Consider the following 22185-nt stretch of genomic DNA (forward strand, 5'->3'; position numbering starts at 1 on the left):
GCTCATGACATGGCTGCGAGGCAATCCGTCAAGATACCCGAAACATGATCCTTTTATATCCAGCTCCAATCCGTCTAACACCCACTTTTTATCCCTCTATTACACACCCCAATTAACCAACCCCTTACAACTTGCCCTTGAGCAGGTTCGAAATCATCTCCCGGCCAGTAATGCGCGTCGTGTGCCACAGCGTGGGGAAGTCGAGGGTGCTCGAAAGGCCATCGGCGAAGCCAAAGAAGAGCATGGGGGGGATCCAGCCGCGGGCGTACTCGAGCGCGAAGCAGCTCTCGGGCATCTTGTACTGCTTCACGTCGCCACGGCGGAGGTGGTGGATGCTGCCGGGAGGGTACACCTCGGGCTCGTAGGAGCCGGGAACATAGGCCAGCTGGGTGCCGCTGAGGATGTGGAAGTAGTCGTCGGCCGTGTGGCGGCCCGTGTGGCCCTCGGTGCCGATCGCGGTGCCTTGATTTGTTAGTCAGGGGTTTCTAGGCAGATCAGGGGAACAAACCAAAGACGATGAGGTACTCGGTCACACTGGCGTGGATAATGTACATGGCGCCCATGGCACCGCCAGCGTTGTTGAACACCCACTCCTCATTGAGGTTGACATGCGCAGGAGTTTTCTCGTTGAGCTCGGTAACGATGTACTCCACCACGGCCCTGGTGTTGTTGCCGTGCTCAGCCAGAGCGCGCTTCGACACGTCGTCCAGGTGCTGCAGGTCAAAGATGTAGAACTTGTCGAGGTTCTGCTCCAGCACGTAGAAAACCGACGCCAGGAGAGCGGTCAGGAGGCCGAGAATGCCCAGGAGCCGGCTGATGCCGGACTGAGGCTGCGACTTGGGCATGGCAAATACACGAGAAAGAACGAGTCCACGGGGAGAGAACGCTCAGAGGAGATCACCACGGCTCAATTGACTTGACCAGACACGTTGGGGACGAGGAATTGAAATACGCCGTCTCCCCCAAAACAAGGGGATTTTAGGACGGGACCCTGCAGCTCCGACAGCTAATCTGCCGCGTCTCACCGCTCGGCGCCCGTGCATCCCGCGTCCCGGAATGAGCCCATTCGCCCTGCCCCGGACCCTCCGCATTCCGAGCGATAATTCTCCGCTCTCGGTTGCGTCCCGGCCCTTGGCGCAATAAACGCCATACAGCCTCCTCGTTTTCGTATTTGTATAGCGTATTCGCTGTCTGTCTATTCGAAGTCCGTATGGTCAGGAACTCGTTCTATTGGTCTACCTATGCTGCCCGTCAAACAAAGACAGCGCCTTTCTTTTCCCTCTTCACCGCATACCTTGCCTCGCGTTCTGTTGCACCTATTTGCACATTATGACCATTGATTGGTAATAGACGCATCAAGCAAACAAAGCATAAACTCCTGATTCCGTATCCGTCCCTGCAAACATGTCCCGTTTGAGTCCGTCTTTATAGTGCTACACGTGGTAAACTCCCTCCCTGTCGTTCATCACTGCTTAGTCCATATCCGAGTCACCCATGACCTCCGTACGGTCAGCGTCATCGGCGTCGTCGTCAGCCCGTTCCTCATCCTCGTGGAGAACCGTCTGGTCTTCGACATCATCCATAGTGACATCGCCCATCGTGACATCTCCTGCTGTCATGTCCCCTACTGTGATATCTCCTACTGTGGCATCTCCCACTGTAATATCACCGAGCGTCATGTCACCAAGAGTCACATCACCATTGGCATCACCGTTAGTGCCGTCATGCCCCTTGCCATCCTCGTGGTCATCACCATTTCCGTCCTTGTCATCGTCGTCAGCCTTCTTTGGCTTGGGCCGCTTGATGGTAGGGATCACTCCGAGCTCTGCTGCTCGAGGGGCCCAACGAGACAGACGCCGTGTTGATCGCCTCAAAGCGGCAGCATAGGCACTGACTTCCTCGCCGAAATCATCCTCCTCCTTGGAAAGGAGGCACAGCCCTCCCACACCCTTCTCGCGGAACGGTCCTGGCGCCTTATCTCCGTAGGCCAAGTTTTGAGGAGCTGAATTCTCATCGTCGCTATCTTCAAAAGGGTCATCCACCTCTTGAAGTCGTCGATATGCTCGGAAGATTGCACCATCCTTGCGCCTCGACTTGCGACTCTTGTGATGTTGGCGGCGAAGACCACGATCAAGGATATACTCGACCCTTTGGCTCCGATTTCGTTCCACCGCGAGTTGGTGTGCTGTCGGCGGACGAGGCTTTCGAGCGACAACTCCTTCATTGACGTGATGCGCCGGTGACGAGCCTTCGAATATCTGGTACTTGAGTGGGGCACCTCTCCGGCTAGAGTTAAGGGCGCGACCCAGTGCTCGAGGTGGTGGCGTTGACCTGGTACTATCCATGTCAGATTCGTGCTTCGAAGGTCTGATACGTGGAAGTATCGCAGGCCCATCGTCGGCAAACGATGGTCGCATTTTGCCCCGCTTGGTTTCTCTTTCGTTGAGATAGGCCTGGTCCATCTCAAGGATCTTGGCTCGCATCTTCTGCTTGGCTCGGCCAAACTCCATCTCCTCCTCCGTATCTACGTTCTCCTTTGCCTGTTCAGCGGGTGTCATTTGTGTTAGGCGAGGCACGCCTTGGTTTGCGACATCCAAACCGTAATCAACACCTGGGCCGAAAGGGTTCTCTTCGCAACCCTCCTCTGTAAAGTCGGACTCAAGGTAGAACCACATGAGCCAAAGAAAGGCCTTTGCTCGTGACTCACTGGTGTAGTGAGTCTTCATGATGAGATCATGGAATTCGCGCTGGCGAGGGAAATGTAACTCAGCGACCTTTTGTGCTGTGTTGCACATGACGAAGATGAGGTTGACAGGGTTTGTGCGAGGGATGTCTCTTTGCTTGATCTTATCAAGCGTCCCGGGTTCGTCGCGATCTTCCGCTCCACCCTTTAGAATTGACTTGAGACGAGGCGCATCCTGGAGTTGCTTATAGGCGTGAGGATCCTGGTGGGCCTGGAGGGAAGGAATAGCGTGGTAGGTACGCAGTTGGGCTCTCATCTCGGGGAAGACTGGAGGTGAATTAGTATGGTGACAGTTTAGGTGGCGGTGCATCACTCACAGTTGAGAGTCGTGTTCATGCGGCCCATGTTGACGAGGAGGCAGACCATGGCCATGCCCTTAGCGGCTTCTCTATCACTAAGGAGCTTGTCGCGAAGGACCTTGCTGGTCTTGGAGCTGCGGGACATGGTGTCGATGTAGAGATCGGCAAAGTTCTGTTTGCCGAGGCGCTCCGGTTCGTACGAATTGGTGAAGACGGCTTGCTCATTGTCAAAAACGGCCTTGAGGAAGTCGTATTGAATGTCGGCTCTCCACAGAGGCTCGCCATCCTCCTTCTTCAAATGGCGGATCTTGCCGATTTGCGGTTGACTCCCAGTATCCTTATTCTGCGATCCTTTGCCCTTGGAGCGCGAGGACTTTTCCTGCGGTTCAGGAGTGGCATTGGCCATCTGAGTGTCGTCATCCTCGGTCATTGCGCGAGACACGAAGGACTTGCTCTCTGGATGAGCAGGGGAGCTTGGAGGCTCCATCTCCGACGTGGCGGCGAGGGAGGCAGGCGATGCTGCCATGATGAAGGAGGGGAAGGTGGTCGATGATGGAGAGAAAAGTGGTGGTTGTAGATGAGGCGGAAGGGAGTCTCGTTGGGGCTAACGTCGCATCGCGAACTGCAATTTGTTGTTGGTGAAATAGTCGACGATATAGAAAAGGCGAGGCTCGTCGATGAATTTATCGTCGACTGCGCGTCGAGGGCGTTTGCGAGGTGAGGGCGATTGTGATTATGCTCGGGCGAGGTTTTCAGCCCTTGACGTGGTGAGAAGGAGAAGCGAAGTTGGCAGCTCCTGTCCTCGGGCCTCGCCTTAGTTAGCACCACGGATGCGCCTGCCTCTGCCACAGCGAGCGCTGAAGCGCGTCAGGACCACCGCGGTGATTCACTGAAGCTCGTGTGGCTGGTGACCGGGTCCCTGTGGCTTAACCTTCCAGTGCTTGCAGGTGACAATGCACCTGTGGCGCGTGAAGGCCCGTGCTGGTCGCTGCAACAGCCAAGCTAGCCCAGGCCAGTCGCTCTCTGTCGTGTTTTCCTTAACGGGGAGCCCGTTCACCCTCAACTCTCTTTGAGCAAGCAACGTCAACAAAGCCCACGAACAAGGGAGCAACCGGCCTCACAACGGCCTCGGCTTGGATCAAGAGGATACTAACCAATAGGTACACTACACGAAAGTGCGTCTGGCAGTTTTGTTGTTCTGAGCCGACTGTCTGGACTATTCTCGGGAGCATCACGGTCGCTATCAGATCCACGATCAAGCTTGTTGAACCACCCGCGCAAAACACTCCAAGCTTTGCTGCTTCTGCCAATCTCCCTCCTACCTCACCATGGCCACTCCTGTCAAGACGACCACCATCGGCGGCCCTCCTGTGACTGACAGCCCCGGGACTTGGCGTCACCCGCGACTGGATGAAATCACCAGGCGACGCAATGCGACCACCTTTTCTGAGAAGAATGTGCGCCAAATAGCCTACAATGTTATCGCGCTGCTAGGCTTTTGGTCCGCGCAGCTTCTCGCTAGGCTAAACATTGGTTCTAAAGCGTTGGTTGCCTGACAACTCCCTGGCTTGACCGTAGCTAACTTCAACCTTCAGCGTTCCCACCTCCTTCAGGATATACCTGAGCTGGGCGTGGTTTATTCTCCAGCTCATCCCATTCATCAATATCGGCATCGCGTGCCTCCCCTTGATCCGGCCGAAAGACGATCTCTCCGACATCCCCCTCACAGCCGCTCAGCGCTCCCTGCTGGGCCTCGAGCCTTCCTCGGCCGCGCCGACTCCCGATGCTCAGTTTAGTACGCCGCCTCGATACTCGCGCACGCCCTCCATAGCTGGCTCTGTTGGAAGTCGGGGAAGCTACACTAGCTCACCTCTCTCTGGTCGGGGTAGCCCTGCTCTTCAGGGGTCGACCGGCTCACCACTGGGAAGCCCTCTTTTCCAGAAGAGTGTGAACTTTGGAAACGGGAGGAGGTCTTCTATCGGGTCTGCGAGTCAATTTGGCGCCAGCTCCACAGCCATTCCGTTCTCTGACCCTACCTCTCCTAGCCCGTCAGGAGGCAAGCGAACGAGTGTTGGACTGAACAGCAAGTGGCTGTATGAGAAGGGTCGACGATCGTCGGGTAATGCCTGGAACCTTTAAAGAGGTTTATATAATGATGAAGGCGGTGGGAAGCATCTACAAATGTTACGTGAGAAGGAAGGATTGTTGCATGTACTACATCCGGAGCCTGGACTTGGCAGTCGCATTGACTGACGGCGTTGTGTATACGATCAATGGAAATACGGCATTCATGAACTTGTTTGTTCATCAACCATCGGCCATGGCGAGCGTCTGTGACCTTCAGGGTACCGAGAATAGTAGAAGACTGGAGAAGGTATCAAAGGGATGGTTGACATGATGTTTGCGTCCCCAAGTTCTAACGAAGCTCGGGAGACACTGCACAACAAAGAAGATGATGAATTCTCTTAATTACCTTGCGGTATCTTGATCAACTCTGATCTTCATTTTCCGATGGTCACAACTGGTCGGCCTGTAAAGGCATGCGCGGCTACTTTGGTCGGTATGTCCTCTGCTTCCTCCATAGGTATCAAAGTCAAGTGGCTGAGAACCCCATGCTCAACAACGGCATCCATCATGTCCCTGACCTCGTCCATACTGCAGAAAATAGTTCCCTTGACTACAATCTCCTTGAACATGAGGTTCATGGGATCAAATTTAAACCCCTCCTCAGGGAAGCCAACAACCACACAGACTCCCCTTGGCTGTAGACGTTGGGCCGCCCAATCGTTTGCAGCATCATCGCCAGTACAGACAATGGCAGCATTCAAACCTAGGCCGTCTGTAAAGTTTGAGATCTTTTGGACTGTGTCTTCGTCGTCGGAGTTGACGATGAGATCGGGCTTGAGATGAGCTGGGACTTCTGAGGCGAGCTTCAGTCCGATTTCGTGCTTGTCGACGGCTACCACACGGTAGCCTTGGGCTTTTGCAAACTGCACTCCTAAGACTCCGAGACCGCCTACGCCAATGATTGCTACCGATTGCCCCTTTTGTAGCTCGGCCTGGTTAAGTGCGTGCCAAACGGTTGCCTGGGGTTGTTAGCACAGTGACTTGGATCCCGGTGAAGTGAACTTACACCGGCACACATTAAAGGGGCGGCCTGTTCAAAAGACACAGCATCTGGCAAGTGGACAACAGCATCATTTGAAGCAGTCATATACTCGGCGAATCCACCGTTGGCCCGAGTGATGCCACACATGGTCCTGTTTTCGCAGAAGCGAGGATCCAGCGATTTGATAGTCTTCTTGGCCCATGTACAGCCCATACAAGCATCGCATGGCTTTTGAAAGTTGGTGATGCCCACACGATCTCCTACATGCCAACTGTCTGGAACATCGGGCCCGAGACTGACTATTGTGCCCGCAGGTTCGTGGGAGCCGATAAAGGGCAGCGGTTCTTGGCTTATGCCATGGTATACCATGAGATCTGTGTGGCAGAAGCCAGAGGCGGAAACACGGATCAGAAGTTCTCCTGGGCCTGGAATAGGGACTGGGACATTGTTGTGAAGTTGATAGTCTTTGTTGTACTGTGCTCTATGAATTGGATATCAAGAACCTGGTTGATGAGTGTCTTACCTCTACCAATCTCAACGCCCTCATTGTCTCGGGGATTGGTGATGAGCTCGACATTTTGGACAGGATGTCGAATGATCAATGAGGGACATACACCACATGCATCGTTTCAGCAGCAGCAGTAGTGGTCTGCAATGCGCTGGCTTCTTATACCAACAGCCAAGAGGCAAGGTGATACGGCGCATGGCTGGGCACCTCGTCCTTAGCAATTATGACGAAATGGCACATTAGTGCTCACGCTGACGGATGATAGGTGATAGCTTATTCAGGACTGAGTTCTGTGAAGCAACCGCATTTAGAAATATCGGAAGAGGATTGATTGCTTATTCTCCGTGGTGTATAAACCATCCTTATACGAGTTCATGATGCGCTTCCAATCACATGATAGTCCCTAAGATCATTCAAATGTTCGGTTCAATGCGTGTATTTCTATGTCTACCTAGTTTGTATATAGCCAAGCTTTGGGAGGCATATCATGCAGCCTGCTCAGCCCCGCGCAACACCCGAGACATGCCTCTACCACCCTCTTACAACCTCGCGATATGCCCATCTTTTTCGTTCTCAAAGACATTTGTAAGCGTACCAATGTGAGGCAGAATCTCCACCGCAAACTCATCGCCTCCCTTCAGCGAATCCTTGGGCGTCCTTCCCATTCCTACGCCGGCAGGGGTTCCAGTGATGATGACAGTTCCTGGAGGCAGTGTTGTGCTCTGAGATAGCCAGCTGACGATTTGGGGGATGCTGAAGATCAGGTCGCTGAAACCTGGTTAACAATGTGTCATATTGGCGTTGGGGGAACTTACTCGATACCGCTTTCTTGAACGACCTCATTGTTCTTGATGCCCCGCAGGTAAAGCTTGGAAGGGTCAGGAATCGAAGACTTGAGGGCAAGTGTAGGGCCTTCAGATAGTTAGTCAAGTTCTCATTGCTCGTCAAAAAAGTACTTACCCAGCGGGCAGGCTCCGTCAAAGCTCTTAGAAAAGGACCATTGGGACTGGTTAAGCTGCTGAGTACGGCTAGACACGTCGTTGGCAGCAGTGTATCCGAGGACATAATCTAGAGCATCCGCTTCGCTGACATTCTTGGCTGCCTTGCCAATGACCACAGCCAGCTCTGCTTCGTAGTCGCCAGTGTTGTCAACCTGGGTGATACTGGGGATGATTCCCCGAGCTGGCCAGGGATCAAGTATGGTTGTGCTGGGCTTCCTGCACAGATGTCAGCTCTGATGTGAGGTTCATAGGTGAGCGTCACGTACATGAAAACCGTGGGGATGGTGGGAGGTTCAACACCAACCTCGGCGGCATGTTTCCGATACTGAGATGAGGCAATTAACTTATGACATCAACTTCAAGTATGACAGGAATACATACGTTCAAGCCAATGCATCGAACAGTACCAACCTCACTTTGCGCAAGGGGTGAAAGCACACGCTCAATGGTCTCAGTAGCGCCGGTTGAGTCTCCAGGCGCCAGAACAGAAGAGCCTGACCAGACATTCACGGCAACCTCACGACCCTTACGCAGCGCAGCGCCGACATCAATGTCCTTGTCTGCGGGCTGACCGATAAGAATCTTGGAAGGATTAGATTTGGGCACGAAGCGCACGAGGCCTGTTGATATTAGAAGGTGATGGTTACTGCAAGAAGAGACTCACGCTGGAGAGCTGCTGCTGCCATGGTCAAGGCCTGTGATATCAACTCCAAATGTCTCAAAGAGAAAAATAGTCCGAGATACGGGGACTGCAAGCTCTTAAATGACGAAATCTAGATATACATGGGTCAGTTGTAATAAGCGCCCTGTAGCAATGCCGGTTTCGGCACCACTTACACCGACAATCGGAATGCGGGGCCGGAAATGCGGGGGACGTTTCGGGGGTGACCGGCATCGAGTCTCGGGCCACTAGACCAGCGCTGATTCAAACCGTATAACCAGATTGGTTTCGGGATTGTATACTAATTAGATTAGTCGCGTGTAGTTCCGTGCTTCTCTGGGGTCCGGGATACTCCTCATGTTGACCAATTGGCATCCATGTGTCTTCCGTGTCGTCGTTATTGCACCCGGCGAGAAGTCCATGCAAGAGCTCCGGCTATCTATATCCCGAGGTTGACGTTGATCACTCCTCAGCTCACTTCTTTCTTTCATCGAAACTCGAACTAAAGCCAAACAACTACCATATACCATCACCACGAGTCTAACCGCAGTCATGGCATCCCAATCGTCCTCGCCCAAAGATGCCCGCAGCTTCCGTGAGCATCTGCCGGATCTCACCATCCCCCGCTTTACAACCATGCAGAAGCAAGATGTGTACGAATACGCCAAAGCGTTCAAAGAGAATAAGCAACCGCCATGGCTTTATGCTCTCTACTGCCACTGGTTGGAGTTATTCAAGGAGCCCTTCAAGGGGGTCACCAATGACGGCAAGTGATAGCTTTGTTCACGTCTCGTGTTGACTAACACCATCTAGGCAATGTTCGACATGGAATCTTTGGCCTACAGGACGACGGCATTCCAATTAAGGATATCGTTTATGCCACTAACGGGCTTGTTCAACTTCTGGATGAAAAGCAGCGCCAAAAGACATGCTATCACATTGACTCGCCCGAATGGCGCACCTGGTCCAATCCCGAGTTTCTTCTCAGCGACAAGGGCATTCGGCTCGATGAAGTCTCTTCTGAGCAACGCACCTCGGTCATGCGGGTTTTAGAACTAACACTTTCTCCTGAAGGATACCAAAAGGCGTTGGGGGCTATGCGCATCAACGGCTTCCTCGGTGAACTTGTCAAGACCCCAGTCATCATGAATGAGTGGTCTTACAACTTTGTCCTTTTTGGCGAACCTCACACCGAGAAACCCTGGGGCTTCTCATTCTACGGCCACCACCTCTGTCTCAACGTCCTGCTTTACAAAACCCAGATTGTCGTCTCACCCTGGTTCACTGGAGCGGAGCCCAATCTCATCGACGAGGGTCCATACAAGGGAACACGTATCCTACAGACCGAAGAGCGCCTGGGTCTGGAATTGATGACCAGTCTTTCGCCCGAGAAAAAGGAGAAAGCACAGGTCTTCACGCTCATGAAAGACCCCAAGATGCCCGAGGGACGTTGGAATCACGACGATCAGAGACACCTTTGCGGCGCCTACCGGGACAATCGCATCGTGCCATACGAGGGAATTCTAGTCAGCGACATGACACCAGCACAGCAGGATATTATCCTAGCCATCAGCAAGGAGTATCTTCTCTACCTCCCACAGAAAGCACGTCAGAACCGACTCGACCAGATCAAGTCATGGTTCCACGAAACTTACTTCTGCTGGATTGGAGGCTGGGAAGAGCATGACCCATTCTACTATCGAATCCAGAGCCCCGTGGTCATTATTGAATTTGACCATCACTCGGGGGTTTTCCTCACCAACGAGGAGCCAGCCAAGTTCCACATCCACACTTTGCTAAGGACGCCAAATGGAGGTGACTACGGCATGGCCCTTCGACCGTTGATGTCTCAGGTGAAGCAGGAGTTTGTGTGGAAAGGATAAGTCAGCAGTTATTTGTTAGAAGTTTAGTTTGTACAGTGGTCGAGTAGTTTTTATTGCAAGCGTGAACGGTCCTGGACCGTACGAAGAGGGATTGATAGCTGTGGAAGGTTTTTTAAATTGGCCCGATCTCGTACTGCACGTATCTTTACAGTTTTGAATGATGAAGAGACATATCTATCTATTCACGTAAGATTATACTCATTATTTTATGATCATTTGTAGACACGGGTGAGTGTTCTTACCTAAGGTGACCTCGCTCACAAGGCTGGGCCAAGGGGACAACAAAGAGAGTAACAGCAGTGACAACGGGCAAAATAGTTCCCATAGAAGAAGAAATTTACTCGGCGACCTCTCAATAGAACGGGGTTCCAAAACTGCGTACCAGTCGACCAGGCGCCGTCTCTTCTCGGTTGAATACCAAGATGGCACTGCTCTTACAGCCGTCCTGTCTAATTCGTTGTGATTCTGTGAGCATTTACGCGGTATTTGGAACGAAGTTACTTCTGTAAATCCATCACTGGTTCATTATCACTCATCAATTACCAGCGACAAACGAACAACCCGTATGGGTGTTCCAGCCAGCAGCTTGAGTGAGAATGGCAGCGCTGATTGGTCCAATTCGCAATGAGCGTCTGTTTTTGGAGTGGACCAAGATACACGTGACCCAGGCCTTAGTCAGCCGAGCGTTGCGCCACGTGTGGGGCGACGGGATACCCACCGACCGTTGCTCTCCACCCTAAGGAGTGACTACTTCGACACCATGGTTTATGGAACGATCAAGAGGTCAACAGCACCATTTTGGACGTATTTGAGCAAAATAAAATCAGAAAAAAGCAAAAAATAGAGGAATGCGACGACCGGGAATCGAACCCGAGGCTCAGGCATGGGAAGCCAGAATGTTACCACTACACCATCGACGCGTCGTTTGCGACGCAACCATGCCAATTTTGGAGGCGAGAGTCACAGACCCACATGATATACGACCCGCAGAAAGTGGAGCGCCTATCGAGCCATGTGGGGTACCCTAGCTCTTAGGTAGGCTGCTGGTCAACCCCTCCACCAATTCCGCTGGACACACCAAGCTTCACCCTCTTCCTTCTGCGACGTCACCTGCTGGCATCACTACTAACTCTCTCACCTTCCTCTCCGCCCTGCACTCCGAGAAACTCCCACCATGGCTAGCAAGGTCGACCGTATAGTAGCCCGGCTACAGGCCAAGATCGAAGAGGGCGACTACTACGAGGCCCAGCAGCAGACCCGTGTCGCCGCCTCCCGCTACATCAAGACGTCCAACTGGCCCGCCGCCATCGATATCCTCTCGAATGTGGCTCAGGCTCTGCTTCGCGCTGGTCAGGGTGGTAGCGGAGGCGATCTGTGCATCATGCTGGTCGATGTCTACAAGCAGGCAGAGCTGAAGCCCGATGCTACTTCCAAGGGGAGGCTGCTTACTTGCCTACGGCTATTCGATGCCGAGGAGCCTACGAGGAAGAAGTTCGTTGGCGAGATTATTGCGTGAGTGCTACGGTATTCTTGAAAATAACCAGAATGTCTGACGGATGAATAGGTGGTCAGCCAAGTTTGGCGAGTATCCCGCCGGAGACCCAGAACTTCACCACGTTGCCGGATCGCTCTACGCCGAGGAACATGAGACATACGAGGCGGAGAAACATTTGATATTGGGTACCAAGGATTCGCCCGAGGTTCTGACAAAGATGGAGTATACGTGGTACAAGGAGGGCGAGCCTCACACGGCAGCCCTTTTCGCTGGTCGCGCCGTTCTCCCCTACCTCCTTATTGGCAACGTCCGCGCCGCCAACACTTGCTACCGTGTCTTTACCAGCGCACTCTCCAGCGACAACCCGAATATCGGCGTCCAGGACGTGTCGAGCGCCGCCGGTGATATCCGCATCTTCCCCAGCATCCCCCTCCTCAACTTCCTGGGCTTCCTCCTCCTTGCCGTCCAGCGGGGTGCGCCTGAGCTCTTCCGGGCGCTCGTGTCCAAGTACGCGACGCAGATCAACGAGGCCGGGACGTGGGGAGAGGCGCTCGAGATGGTTGGGGAGATGTACTTTGGTCTGGCTAAGCCCCGACAGAGCAACCCTCTAATGGATATGATGAGCGGCTTCTTTGGCGGAGCCGGCGGTCAGGAGCAGCCGAAGCGGAGACAGGTCACGCAACGGCCAGATGCTCCCGCTGCTGAGGGCCTGGACTAGATGAGGGTTGGTTTTCGTGGACGGTTTGTGTACCATAGAGTCTTGAGAGAAACATCCATAGACAGCAGGCGTTGCAAGGTCGGCGAAAAAAAGACTTGGTTATCCGCGTGGCTGTTCTTCGGGTTCAAACATCCAATTGTCTTCGGCGAGGGCCGCCACTTTTGCTCTCAAGCTCGTCTTGACAGCTTCGAGGAGTTCTGCACGTGAGGTGAGCCACATGGTGTGATGAGTAGGAGTGTGGTGGTGTACCTTCTGGTTGCTCTGGGACTGTATTTCGATTAATCTGATGATGCTTGACGGCTTCAGCCAGCCGTTGCCTCTCCTCTGTCACCAGTTAGCCCCAATCATCAAATGTGTCGCAAGTAAATAGCATACTCTCAGTCTCCTGCCGGTGATCCAGCGGCACATCATCATCGTCCTCAAGCATCGGTGTCGGCGGGTCTCCAAGCTCAATCTCGCCGTGCTTGTCACGAACAACAATCTCAGAGGTGTCTGACAAGACGTCGACGTCGAGGTGCAGCGTCTCGGCCGACGTGGACGACGAGCCTGCGGTAGGTCGCCGGGTCAACTGGCTCTGGAACAGATTGCGACGGACTGATGCAGATGCAGAGGATGATGTGCCATTCCGCGTACGCGAAACGCCGTTGCCGTTTGTTGCTGCGCGTGAGCGGTCAGACATGACGTGTGAGCGAATATTATGCAGAATGTAGGACTTTTGTGTTTGTTATGTTGTCCAAGAGGTGATGTGATGCGTAGTCAGATGCGGCGGGTTCTATGTGTGTTGACTTTCTGTGGGGATGCGCCGGGGTACGCACTGCTCTAGTGAGGTTGGGTAACCGCCGAGTCCTCGAGTCGAAGCAAGTGCATTTTGACAATCTCTTGTTCATCTAGCATTCAACTGTCTTCCGATTCGGGCCTTTGATACTATGGAATGTCACTGTAGCCCATTCAACTCCATTCACCCAGCGTCAAACCTGACAGGCTGTCAGTTGTGTATAACGAACTTTAAACTCATGCTAATCCTGACAACGCTTATAAACCGAGCTCCTAAATCTGTAAATCGACGGTAGTCGATGAATTCCCAATAACTATAATCTCTTGGTCCAAAATCTTCGTGCCCAGATCATGACCGCCATCACCTATCCGTGATACTCGTCATTGCAGCTCATTCTTCCACATTCATACTTTGAGAAACTGCTCTTATTCGTACACCGAGAGCCATCCTTAGGAACGTAGCTCAACCCATCAATGCGCCCTGACATCCACACGGCCCTCGTTCTTTCCATCTAATCTTGCCTGGCTGTGTTTACAGAGAAAGGTTGTACGAGTACTCGTCCTCCATGTTCTGGCTCACCCAAAGAACAACAGAGCTGCGAGGGGTTAGCAACATAGAAACCTCGACCAGAGTGAAACTTACCTGACGCCAACCAGAGCGTTGCTAACCACGTTCTCGACACCCATGCCCAGCGCAGGCATGGCAACGCTAGGGACGACAAACTTGAGAACAAAGACAGTGACACCACCAGCCATTCCACCAGCAAGAGCCGCGAAGCCTAGGAAGAGGACAACGCGAGCCTTCCAGGCGACACCAGATCCACTATAGCTGAAGGAGTCGGCGCTAAGGCGCTGCTTCTCGACCGAGTTGATGATGAGCATGCCCAGGCTGGAAAAGATAAAGGGCAGCCAGTCGACAAACTTGACATGGACGTCGGAGCCGTTCTTGGGCGACTTGGACCAGACGGCAGAGTCGAGCATGACGTAGAATGCGACGGAGAACTGACAGGACGTGGTTAGCCTTGCGGTCCGGAACTCATGAAAGAGCGCAGCGGCGCGGGCGGGTATCGCGACGTGTAGCTTGAGGCTGATGAAAGTATCGCGGGCACAACGCCCATTATGCTTCACGGGACCAACGTACAATAGCTCCGGCAGCGTAGACACCAGCGTTACGGGCCCAGACGCTGTTGAGCCACTCAGGCTTTCTGAACTTCCAGAGACGCTCCTCCTCCATATTGACGGTTAGGTGTTGATCGCGGGGGTCCGGATTGATCGGTGCAGGTTCTCGCAGGGGCCTCGAGGCTTCACAGGTGGATTCGGGATGTAGGTCGTGTTCAGCCGATGATGCTTCGTTGGCGATGCTCGGAACTGGAGGCTGACAATGACGAGGCTCGCGCATGGGACCGGCCTTGCTGTAGCGCCGACGGAAGGTCACGTGCACTGTCCGTCATGGGTATGGCCCGTGCACTCTTCAATGTTGCAGAGACACCAGGCGTGGTGAGGGCAACGTGGGGGCCTTGGGTCTCCTGCAAAACACAAATCATCAACAAAGCGGCTCACGCGGAGACACGAGAAGTCAAGGAGAGCCATGTCAGTTACCCCGCTGGCCGGTGCGAGGTCGATCGAACCGGACCCTGAAATGTGAGCTGGCACATGGATGGAGAATTGAGTGACCAGTGATATTTTTGACTTGACGTGCGTCAGCAATCCCATCTTGTCGTTCGCAGAGTCTATTTTGCACTCTAAGCTGGCTAAAAATACATTCACAGGTTGACTGATGAAAACCCTGCAGGTTGTGTTGTGACGTGCTTGATACCTCATGACAGGCATCTGCAGAAGGTTTCGGTTTATGCAGCCGCCGCTGTCAATAGTCGTTGCTGAATCTTGCTTGTGCGTTGCGTCGCGTTGCGTCGTTACGTGCGCTCAACGGCTCTAGCCGCAACCTGCCGCGTCAACATGGAAAGCTACAGAAAGCCACGCCAATCCCGGACGTCTGGTTGTCGGGAACACAGTGAGGGGAGCCAAGATCAGAACGCAATCGTGGTTGTTGATCTCGACAAGTAAACCAGGCAACGGGTGTTGAGGGATAACTCTCATAGGTCGGTGTGTGTAAACCAAGACGCTCCTGTGGTTGCTTTTCCCCAGCAACCAGGCGGGCTGTGCCGAAAGAAGCGGTGGAATACGTGGGCTAAGCCAGCCACGAGGGCGGCTGAGAAGCGCTGAAGGTGCTGAGAGCTGACCACCACGACGGAACCTGGCGGCTGGCTGCTTTGGGGAGGTAGGGACGGCGCGATAATTCGTAGCCCTGTCCGTAGGCGCTGTAAATCAGGCGGATTCACAAGAGAGTAGAGTGCGATGGCGTTGCTGCGAAGGTGGCACCCCTGAACCTCACAGGGTCGCGCATTGGATTTACGCGGAGTTCAATCAGAGCTGACGAATAAAACCCCCAGGTGATCAATCGATCTAGGCCCGTTCAAGCAGTGGCCGCTGCTCTTTCAGTTGCGCTACTCCCCTTTGATGCTCGCGTCCTCCTCCCACTCAAACGCTCGGCCCAGAATTGGACAGGCATCTGGAAGGGAAGGAGGAAGGAAGAAAGGCACGGTACAGCCCCAATCCTAGTCCCTGGCCTGCCTATGTCGTGCGACCCCGTTTCCCTCTCGCTTCCGCTCCTCCATCCATCCATTCATCCCCATCCCATCACTTCATCTCAATCTTTTCTCGGTCAAACAATGCTAACGCGGCCTTGGTAGAGGCGTCTCACCCATTCGCTTGGTTACGCATACCCATTCGCCAGCCCACATACATTCTTTTTTGTCTCTCTTCATCTTTTCTTGTATTCTTTCTTGGCCTGTTGGAAAACGCTTTCACGGCCCCTCGATCCGCTAATTTGCCCACCTCTCGCTTCTCATCTCCCTCATTCTCGTGGCCCCCCTGCCAGGGTTATTGACGCGATTCATCCCTCATCCCACATACCCGACGACACGTTCAGCACGCCGTCGCCCTCTTCTTGGGTCCGAAAGGGAAGATAATACGTCGTTGTCTCGCATAGCCCTGTCTGTTTCACAGCGGCACGCCGAATCGTAACCCACCTTGACTTCGACATCCCTCCAGCATTCCTCAGCGCCTCCTCGGCCAGACGCAGCCTGACTCGGTCGCCCTTTCGAGTCTCGAGGGACTGCTTCTCGTATCCTCCGCGCGAATCGACTGGACACCCAGCGCCGACTCGAACACTCAACAGCATTCAACTCTCGACATCTCACATTTCATTCTTTGCAATACTCGTCTAAGAAGACATCCCACGTAGCAGCCCATTATGCGGCCTGCCAACTATCTCCCCAGGCCAGAGCTCTTGCTCTCGGCCTTCACTTCGGTCTCGATTTTCGGCGCCATCGTAATGGCTCAGGACGACAAGGATAAGGAAAGCGCTGCTGGCGCTTCCGGTGCCGCCGCCGCTCCCGCAGCTACCAACACGAACGACGACAATAAGGACGCCGACAAGAATAGCGAAGCCAGCAAGCCCAGCGCGACCGCCGCCGAATCCGCCAAAGAATCGAATACTGACAACAAGTCTGAAGACAACAAGTCTGAGGAAAACGCCCAGTCAAAGACCGAAGAGAAGGAGCCTGCGAGCACTAAGGAGGAATCAAAGCCTACAGCAACACAGGACAAGAAGACTTCAACTACCGAAGACAAAGAGGAACCTTCATCCACCGAGGAGGAAGAGCCTACATCCACTGAGGACGACCCGACAAGCACAATCCAGTCCAAGATCACATCGATCAAGTCCATTTCGGATGCAGTTGAGACGGGATTGCCAACTTTGACAAAGTTCAAGCCCATCCCTACCTACCCGGCTGCGACCGTTCCGCCAACCAAGAACGCGCCTTTCATGCAGCACTCGAGCGCTCCTGATGGAACTGTTTTCATTGCTGTCGGCGCGATTCTTGGAGCCCTTGGCGCTGCCATTCTCCTCTGGCGACTTATTGTGGGCATTCTTCTTCACCGATCCGTTGAGCGAGCTGCCAAGGCTCAGCACGATGCCAACGCAAAGCAAGGTTTTCCCGCTCCACCAGCGCCATTCTACAAGTACACCGATACTGGTTCCACCATGTCTCTCTCAGCTGGCCGGGGCGTCCGACGTACCACCCGCGGGCCCGTCCTCTCGTCAACCCCCAGCGCGTCTAACCTGTTCTTCTCGCCCACGGCTGCTGCAACTGGCAATGGCGGCGCTGGAAACCGTGGCTCAGCCTTCCTGCCTTCGGGCTTCTATGCGGCAGGCACCAGTTCTCCTGGTGGAAGCCATGAGCACTCCATTAGCTTGACCAATCTGCGTCCCGACTCCCATGGCCAGTTTGGAAACCCTTCACGCCACACCCTGAACCCCACTCCTCCCGAATCACCAGCTGTCAACCCCCGAAGAGACATCAGCAACTCGTCTTTGAACCTGAACCGGCCGCCAAGCCAGCGCGCCCCCAGCGCATTCCTCGACGACCTCCTAGCCGACGACCCCTCAAGCCTACCACCTCCACAGATGCCTGCTTCCAGTGGAAGGCATTCGTCATACGGCAGTGGCTCACCTGGCGGCATGAATCGGTTCTAGGTTGACATGACACAGCGTATTCGATAATTTAGAAAAGCGTACATGCGAGCGACTGTTCACACACCATCGCTCTCGGTCACCAAAACACAGGTGTTACAGGAGGGCCTTCCTCGATCCATTTTCAGCGGCGTCAGGGTGTTGGCATTTTCAAAGGGGCACGACTTTGAGATAACTTTCTTGGTTCATTCAGGCACATTGGTGTAATATCTCACTTTTTTTTTTTACCTACTTTTCTAATGTGCTCGGCATGGTCACGAGCGGGGGATTCTTTTTTCTGTGTAAGAGTTGGACATGGGCATGGAGACACGACAGGAGTTCCAGTACGATGACGCCCATTATGTTGCACAGCCAAGCCGAAACAGCCAATGTTGATGACAGCGCAGAAATGCTGAGGAGTTTGGATTCATCCTAGCTCACCGAAAGGTTTGGTCTCTTCCCAGAAGCTTTCTGGTTCTTGTTAGTACATAGCATTTGTTCAATACGAGGTATTCACAACGATCCACGATGCCATGATGACGGTTCATGTTTAAGTTCATGACAGTCTATACGGCTGTGTGACAAGTAAACCAGTTCCATTGTTCTGAAATGGCCATGATATACTAAGAATTTTACATCGTAGCGAGTTACAACTACACAGGAGCGGTTATGACCCAATGGTGTGGTTATAACTAGAGAAGATGAGTTATAACTGGGCAGTACGGGTTATGAGTATGTAAAGAAGAGTTATAACCGTAGAACTTGAGCTATAACTATGCAAAGAGGAGTTATAACCGTAGAAGGTGGGTTATAACTAGGTAGGTAAGTCGATATGCATAGGAAATATTAAGTCTGCACAAGGGGTAATAAGCTAGAATACTGCCATGCTTTGCTATCAGCTATCACGATACCATCAATCTACTCTAGGGGTAGCAAGACAATGTCAAGTATTAAGATGGTGCTCGAGTAAGTCAAAGCAACTATCGGCCTTCCCTCGTGGATAATCATACAAACCGTTCCCAATCCGATTTCTTTTCCCAGCTCCTGACCAACGCCGTATCCAGAAAAACATTATAAACCACCCCGTGTTTCGCAGCCACCTTTAAAACCATGATCCGTTCCTCATTACGCCACCCAGCCAGCCTGGCTTTGGCAACTAACCTTCCCCCGAGTTCCGTCCTTGATGTTAGGACACGATATTAAAAAAGGATTCCGTGGGCATTACCCTCACAACCGTGCCATGCTGCCAAAGTGCCCCGTCTCCCCTAGGCATCATCGTTGTGTTTCGTGTGTGTGGGTAGAATCTGCGTCTCCGTTCTCTTTGACGCTTTCGGGTACTTTGATGCTTTCAGGTACCGAGCCAGCTGTCCTCCGCTGGGCAATTCTCCTGTTCTCCTCCTCCTGCTGTCTCTCAAGGTCCTCGATCTCCTTGACCGTCTGCTTGCTCGACTCAACATCCTGCTCAGCCTCGGCGAGCAGCAGCCTCACCCTCTCAATCCTATTCATGGCCCCCTCCAGCTTGTCCAGCCTCCGCCGCTTCTCCATGTCTCGCCTCTCCAGCTCGTCTACCCGCTGCTCCAGCTTGGCACGTGCCCGTCGCTCCTCGGCGACCATCTCGTTGGCCTGCTCGAACAGGGCGGCGCTCAGTTCCTCCACCTCCTGGCTCGTGACGGCGACCTTGGTCTCGGCCTCCTTGCGCAGATTCTGCTCTCGGCTCAGCGCCTCTAGCAGATCCTCAGCCGATGGGGAAGGTGGAGGTTGTAGCTGGTGGTGCGACCCGCTGCTAGCGGATCGCTGGTTGGGCGGGCGAGAGGGATTTGTCTCGATGCTGCCAAGGTCGGGGTGTGATTTTCGCGGGGAGAGGAGAGCAGAGAGGCGACTTGTTCCGCTCTGGAGGAAGGACATGCGTGTATTCGTGGGCGTGGTGGGAAGTTGTTTTTGTGTCGGGGACGAGGCCAGTTGGGCCCGGAGTCTCGTGAGCTCATCCTCATAGTCTGCCCACCGGTCGACGGCAGCCGAGGCCTTCTCGTTGAGCAAACGAACCTGGTTCTCGAGGTCGACAATGCGGGCCTGGGCCTCGAGGAGCTGGACCTGGGTGTGATCGAGGGGGAGAGAGTAGCCACAGCTGGGGCAGCATGGGGAGTCGTCGGAAGCGATGGGCGGTGCCGCCATGGTCATGACCATTGTTGAGGACATGGCTGGCGCATGTAGAAGGTTGTGTATATCGTGGTATTGGTTGTAGTATTCGTAGATCGGGGTATTATATCGTGAACACGTATAGGTAGTGTAGTGTCGTGGTACAGATTGCTGATCGCAAAGACTCCCGTCAGTGAGGGCGGGAAATGTCGAGGGAGTAATATAAGTCGGGCAAGACAGGTTCCGCGCCCGAGTGGCCCGTCCACAGCCTGTCCCTATTTTTGGGGGTTCCCCTGTCTGCGTGTTCAGTGGCTTTGAACGCCCCCAGACACGCGATAGCCTGGGCGGCTGAGCTGCAGCTTCAGTGGCGCGTGCCTGTCACTAACGGCCTAGCACAGCTTAGCACGTTGCTGATCAGGGTCCCCGATGTGGCAGGGGATGGCCTATTGAAACAAATGGCGTTTCTTTGAGATGGAATCTTGAGTGGCAGGGCATTTCAAGTGGATAGACACGGTGTCATGGGCAATTAATTCAATTGATTGACTGATTCTCATTTATTCAAAATCGACAATATTTTAAAGTCACCGTTTCAACCGCCACAAACCGGATTGCGCCGCCGCCCTAGAATCACTCACTAGAAGCCGGAATCCAACGGTACGTCGATACGAAAATCATCACCTGCCACTACGGCCAATCACGCCTCAGTCGCCAGACTTTACGAGCACGCGAGGAATGGGACGTTGGATCTAGATCAAGTCCGGTAATTGATGGGTCACATGCGGTAATTCGACGTTTATCCTTCTCTGTTCTATCCATCTCTAATTGGCTTGTTTGGCTTTGACGCACATTGGCGCATCTTGCAGTTGAGACCAACATCCAATGGTTCTACATGGCATGTAGAGCATCCAATATCACAGACTCCTCGAGGGCTGTATAGCCCAGATCTGACAATTTCAGGGGCATGAATCCCCGAGCATCGGCCAGATCGTAAACGTTGACCGGTCTTGGCTGATCTGCCAAAAAGCTTTACGCCACGGGATGACGGGCGAGTCAATCCACGGAACTTGGTCGCCATCAGGCAGCTTTTCACCGCCCTCTCTTGCGTTCAATGGCCCCTTCCCGATTTTCCCCTGACGTCCAAGGGGCAAAAAAGGCTGTGAAGCATCTCGGGCAAATTATTCTGAGACAAGCCCCTTCGTGTTGCGCTTGTTGCATTCCAGTGACTTCAGGGCTGGCACTGTGACAAGGCGGCAAGCTCAGCTGGGCTTTGCGACCTTTCGGGGCTCGGTTATGCCCGTTTCAGGATCTTGATACTCTTTCCAACTCAAGGGAACCATGTCGTTGCCCGCCTCGCTCATAGCCATGACCACACCAAGTTCGTTGGAAGCTGTCGAGAGATAGTAGTTTGCTTGGTCACCGAGGGAGATCTAGCATCGATTAGCCACAAGTCAACTTCAGGAAGGCAAGAAACTCACCACTTGGGCTCGGACAATATCACCCGGCTTAAAAGATTCATATATCTTGACCTTGTCCTTCTCCGTTGCCCTCACATCCTGCACTCGGATAACACCCTGCCACTCAGTCTCAAGCACTGTGTCGCCGACCTGCTGGATAACCACGATGGCTTGCTTGGGCATGAGTCGCAGAACACGGGCGAGTACAATGTTATCGACATCGGGAAGGACCTCGCGCTTACGGCCGTGGCGGGACACGGAGACGGTCGTAAGCTCTTCGGTGGTCGGGGCGGTGATCTTGTTCAGTCGCTTGGTAGGTCCAGCTGCCTTGGCCGGTTGTGTGACGGTAACCTTGCCGAGCAAAGATGAGACGACATTGCCTTCGTAGACGTGTGTGCCGGGGCCGGGCGCAAACTTGGTGACCGGGCCTAGGACTTTGCCTGGCATGGCAATCGGGGGGACTTCGTCGAGGGCCATTGCGGCCAATGTGTTGCTGCTTAGCTGAGCTTTGCAGTACGAATGCGACGCAGCTCGGACTCCGTGTCGGACGGCTGCTTTGCTTATTGAGCCAGGTAGCGGCGGGGGTCGTCGTCAGCTTTTGATGCGCGCGCGCACCGATCGATTTTGCGGATTTGATGACGGGCCTTAAACTCAGCCTTGCAGCTTGAGAAGTTCTTTGCGGACCATCGGTGCGGCGGGAAAATGTGGGGCCGGAATGTGGAGGTCGTTCGCATCACGTGAGACCGGCGACCGGTGCTTAATTCCTGCCGACTAACTCCGTCGATTAGATTTCTCATCCTGCCGATTCGGAGCCGAGCATCAGACGCA

The 22185-nt window shown here is 53.7% G+C and overlaps 11 protein-coding genes and 1 non-coding gene across 12 annotated transcripts; 4 read left to right on the top strand and 8 right to left on the bottom strand.

Annotated features, from left to right (window-relative positions):
* Positions 1-124: 124 nt before the first annotated feature.
* Positions 125-845, bottom strand: LRP88_06066 (C-8 sterol isomerase ERG2; the record flags this gene model as incomplete). Its single annotated transcript, XM_083242607.1, has 2 exons — positions 125-462; positions 536-845. The coding sequence occupies 2 exons, from the start codon at positions 843-845 to the stop codon at positions 125-127; spliced, it is 648 nt and encodes a 215-aa protein (XP_083101543.1).
* A 627-nt stretch (positions 846-1472) lies between these two features.
* On the bottom strand, positions 1473-3568 carry LRP88_06067 (uncharacterized protein; the record flags this gene model as incomplete). The annotated part of the gene is made up of 2 exons (XM_083242608.1): positions 1473-3010; positions 3061-3568. The coding sequence occupies 2 exons, from the start codon at positions 3566-3568 to the stop codon at positions 1473-1475; spliced, it is 2046 nt and encodes a 681-aa protein (XP_083101544.1).
* An 802-nt stretch (positions 3569-4370) lies between these two features.
* On the top strand, positions 4371-5181 carry LRP88_06068 (nuclear pore complex component-domain-containing protein; the record flags this gene model as incomplete). The annotated part of the gene is made up of 2 exons (XM_083242609.1): positions 4371-4543; positions 4638-5181. 2 exons carry the CDS (start codon positions 4371-4373, stop codon positions 5179-5181), a joined length of 717 nt encoding a protein of 238 aa, XP_083101545.1.
* A 362-nt stretch (positions 5182-5543) lies between these two features.
* Positions 5544-8555, bottom strand: LRP88_06069 (uncharacterized protein; the record flags this gene model as incomplete). The annotated part of the gene is made up of 8 exons (XM_083242610.1): positions 5544-6128; positions 6176-6576; positions 7255-7427; positions 7475-7571; positions 7620-7876; positions 7927-7985; positions 8042-8280; positions 8498-8555. 8 exons carry the CDS (start codon positions 8553-8555, stop codon positions 5544-5546), a joined length of 1869 nt encoding a protein of 622 aa, XP_083101546.1.
* Positions 8556-8873: 318 nt separating this feature from the next.
* Positions 8874-10204, top strand: LRP88_06070 (DUF3500 domain-containing protein; the record flags this gene model as incomplete). Its single annotated transcript, XM_083242611.1, has 2 exons — positions 8874-8916; positions 9135-10204. 2 exons carry the CDS (start codon positions 8874-8876, stop codon positions 10202-10204), a joined length of 1113 nt encoding a protein of 370 aa, XP_083101547.1.
* Positions 10205-11053: 849 nt separating this feature from the next.
* On the bottom strand, positions 11054-11124 carry LRP88_06071. Its single transcript has one exon. It is a non-coding gene; the product is annotated as a tRNA-Gly (tRNA).
* A 254-nt stretch (positions 11125-11378) lies between these two features.
* LRP88_06072 (protein GET4) lies at positions 11379-12417 on the top strand (the record flags this gene model as incomplete). The annotated part of the gene is made up of 2 exons (XM_083242612.1): positions 11379-11716; positions 11769-12417. 2 exons carry the CDS (start codon positions 11379-11381, stop codon positions 12415-12417), a joined length of 987 nt encoding a protein of 328 aa, XP_083101548.1.
* A 99-nt stretch (positions 12418-12516) lies between these two features.
* On the bottom strand, positions 12517-13096 carry LRP88_06073 (uncharacterized protein; the record flags this gene model as incomplete). Its single annotated transcript, XM_083242613.1, has 3 exons — positions 12517-12614; positions 12667-12741; positions 12793-13096. 3 exons carry the CDS (start codon positions 13094-13096, stop codon positions 12517-12519), a joined length of 477 nt encoding a protein of 158 aa, XP_083101549.1.
* Positions 13097-13723: 627 nt separating this feature from the next.
* On the bottom strand, positions 13724-14425 carry LRP88_06074 (UPF0220 family protein; the record flags this gene model as incomplete). Its single annotated transcript, XM_083242614.1, has 3 exons — positions 13724-13787; positions 13835-14193; positions 14333-14425. 3 exons carry the CDS (start codon positions 14423-14425, stop codon positions 13724-13726), a joined length of 516 nt encoding a protein of 171 aa, XP_083101550.1.
* A 2079-nt stretch (positions 14426-16504) lies between these two features.
* Positions 16505-17791, top strand: LRP88_06075 (uncharacterized protein; the record flags this gene model as incomplete). Its single annotated transcript, XM_083242615.1, has 1 exon — positions 16505-17791. One exon carries the CDS (start codon positions 16505-16507, stop codon positions 17789-17791), a length of 1287 nt encoding a protein of 428 aa, XP_083101551.1.
* Positions 17792-19039: 1248 nt separating this feature from the next.
* On the bottom strand, positions 19040-19963 carry LRP88_06076 (uncharacterized protein; the record flags this gene model as incomplete). The annotated part of the gene is made up of 1 exon (XM_083242616.1): positions 19040-19963. One exon carries the CDS (start codon positions 19961-19963, stop codon positions 19040-19042), a length of 924 nt encoding a protein of 307 aa, XP_083101552.1.
* A 1196-nt stretch (positions 19964-21159) lies between these two features.
* Positions 21160-21834, bottom strand: LRP88_06077 (exosome non-catalytic core subunit CSL4; the record flags this gene model as incomplete). Its single annotated transcript, XM_083242617.1, has 2 exons — positions 21160-21330; positions 21382-21834. The coding sequence occupies 2 exons, from the start codon at positions 21832-21834 to the stop codon at positions 21160-21162; spliced, it is 624 nt and encodes a 207-aa protein (XP_083101553.1).
* Positions 21835-22185: the final 351 nt, after the last annotated feature.

This window comes from Fusarium phalaenopsidis, assembly GCF_050370095.1.
Source record: "Fusarium phalaenopsidis strain FUZ10S chromosome Unknown contig_32296, whole genome shotgun sequence".
In the NCBI taxonomy this organism is placed as follows: Eukaryota; Fungi; Ascomycota; class Sordariomycetes; order Hypocreales; family Nectriaceae; genus Fusarium; species Fusarium phalaenopsidis.